The following is a 2,503-nucleotide window of genomic DNA, read 5'->3' on the forward strand; positions in this document are numbered from 1 at the left end:
TATAAACTTAATTATGTATCTATTTATTAAGTAGAAATTTGTATGTACTCATATATCTTTTACAACGTTTAGTTGTACTACGACATGTTGTTTTTATATATTATTAAAAATCAGCATTAAAGTAAATAAAAATATATTATTTCTAAGAAGAATTCAGGAATATTTAATTATCTATAAATCTATAACCTATTTTTCTAAATTGCATATTTTATAAAATCAATTTTTTTGTATTTTTAAGTACCATAAACGTCTTTATTGTTTGTCTTATCTATATAAAACGTATAATTTACTGAAAAAATAAGATAAATACGTTTTTCTTATATAAGAAATTGTATGATACACAAAAAATGTACACATATCCTAAATAATAATTTACAAAATTATTAATATAAATTTTGTCTCTAATATTATAAGAAGAATATTCTGCTTTCAAAAAGCATTGATGCGAGTAGATTGTTGATGCGAGAATATTGTAATATAACGATACTCTTCTTCGTGTGGTGTTGTCTAAGAAGTTTGCTCATTTGCAGACTAAAATGTTTAAGATGTCCTTGTCATGGGTAAGAATTTTGCTGCACGACTTCAGAAACTTCGTTAACGAAGATGCTATACGACACTATAACAACGTTATTAATGAAATTATAACGAATGATGTGACACTCATACAATTACTCCGTTTGACTGGGATTTACCGCTCAATTTATAACTTTTGGATAAATGTACCAATTTTATAATAGCAGAAAAAAACAGTTTCAAAATTACGTTAAGAATTTAAAGTAATATTTAAATCTTTCGGTATACGGAACATAGATAAAAAAAAAACGAAAATTTAATTGTTTTAAAAAATTCATACTTACAAATGTATAATTTCGTTTATAAGCTTAAGAAAGAAAAAAAAAGAAAACAAAGAAAAAAGAAAAAGATGACATTATTTAAAATTTTATAAGTATAATTTTATAATTATAAAATTCTACAACTTTTGAAGAGAGATACTTTTACGCTCTTATTCTAATGCTGCTTTTAGGTGAAATGTTGGGTTACCATAAACGAGATGAATTTGATAGCATATACTGACCGCAATATGCGTACAGCGACAATTAATCAATTTGGCATTACAGATTATCATTGCGGTTATCATGCGCTATTAGTGTATGCGAAAGTGTAACGTGTATAATGAAAATTTTGACTAGTTACAAAATGGTATGCATCACTAACGCATAACAGTATTTTATTCTACAAGCTATATTCTTTGAAATTTTTCTCGCGGTTTGTTCAAACATTTCTATTAAAAATTCATTTTTTCGTAATCGGCGGTAGGAAAAATTGGAATTATTCTATTTTATACACATGAATTGTGAAATGTATTCATAAACCATTTTTATGGTTTAAAAACAAGTCTTAGATGGTACATTGACTAGCTTATCTAATCAATTTTTTGCAGCAAAAGCGATTATTATTTTGAACTTATAAAAAGTAGAATATAAACATTTTGAAATACTTTCTGAAGATATTTTCACGACTGGTAATTTATTTTACAAATAATGAAATGCTACTTGTCAAGGTTAACTGTCTTCTGTTAATTTCTTTGAAATAATTAATTTTTACAAAGGATTTTTGAAATATTTGCGTAAAAGTATGAATGGAATGAAAGAAATACCGCTCAAACAATACATGTTACATTTGTTTCAAGAAGCAAAAATAAACATATACGCACAAATACATGCATAAAAAATTACTCTATTTTATATTTGATATCATAGAATATAAGACCATATGTCATGTATTTCGCATGAAGATATGCATATATGTCTCACAATTATATTTTAATCACAGATTATAGCATTGGCATTTATCCAATTATTGGAGCAGTTGAATAACCATTACATGCTAAGCGTTTACATAAAGCGTTTACTGAAAACGCTTACGTCGATATTGGGAAAATTGCGAATAACGGAGAAATAGTAAATGTAAACAGAATAATTTATCTTCGACAGTACATATCGCAAATTATGAAAGCTACGTAAAAAGACATCAATATTCGCGGTTATTTGATTTGATCGTTAATCTGCAATTTTTCACGATATGCAAAATCCTTTTGTGATTAATTGAAATTACAATATGTCAAAAGTTATATTGAAATCAAAGTGGCAAAAGTACCATATATATGTTTAGAATTTACTATTTACAATCTCATACAATATTATATAAAATTACATTAAACAATCAATACAAATAATATAACGCAATAATATAATTCGACAGAAATAATTTTGTTAAGTTTTTATTATATATTTCTTATTTTAGGAAAAAATTCGACTTTTCTTTTATACAGATTTCAATAACAATAACTTTATACTAGAATACCAAAATTTTTATTAAAAATAATTGCTAAAAATGTTTCAATCGAAATTCAATGAGATGTACAGAAATAATTAGAAAATAAAATGTTATATTACATCAAATAAATATTATGCCATAGTAGTTACATTTAAAGAAAATGAGA

General features: G+C 24.9%; 1 protein-coding gene across 1 annotated transcript in view; it reads left to right on the forward strand.

Moving 5' to 3' along the window:
* The window catches only part of LOC108755258 (sperm-tail PG-rich repeat-containing protein 2-like), an 11,300-nt gene extending 9,338 nt beyond the window's left edge, over nt 1-1,962 (forward strand). Inside the window, exon 14 of the mRNA XM_018498159.1 lies at nt 1,834-1,962. Coding sequence (XP_018353661.1) covers nt 1,834-1,962 — 129 coding nt within the window. The remainder of the gene's footprint in view (nt 1-1,833) is intronic.
* The last annotated feature ends 541 nt before the right edge of the window (nt 1,963-2,503 follow it).

This window comes from Trachymyrmex septentrionalis, unplaced genomic scaffold (genome assembly GCF_001594115.1).
Source record: "Trachymyrmex septentrionalis isolate Tsep2-gDNA-1 unplaced genomic scaffold, Tsep1.0 scaffold87, whole genome shotgun sequence".
Classification (NCBI taxonomy): Eukaryota; Metazoa; Arthropoda; class Insecta; order Hymenoptera; family Formicidae; genus Trachymyrmex; species Trachymyrmex septentrionalis.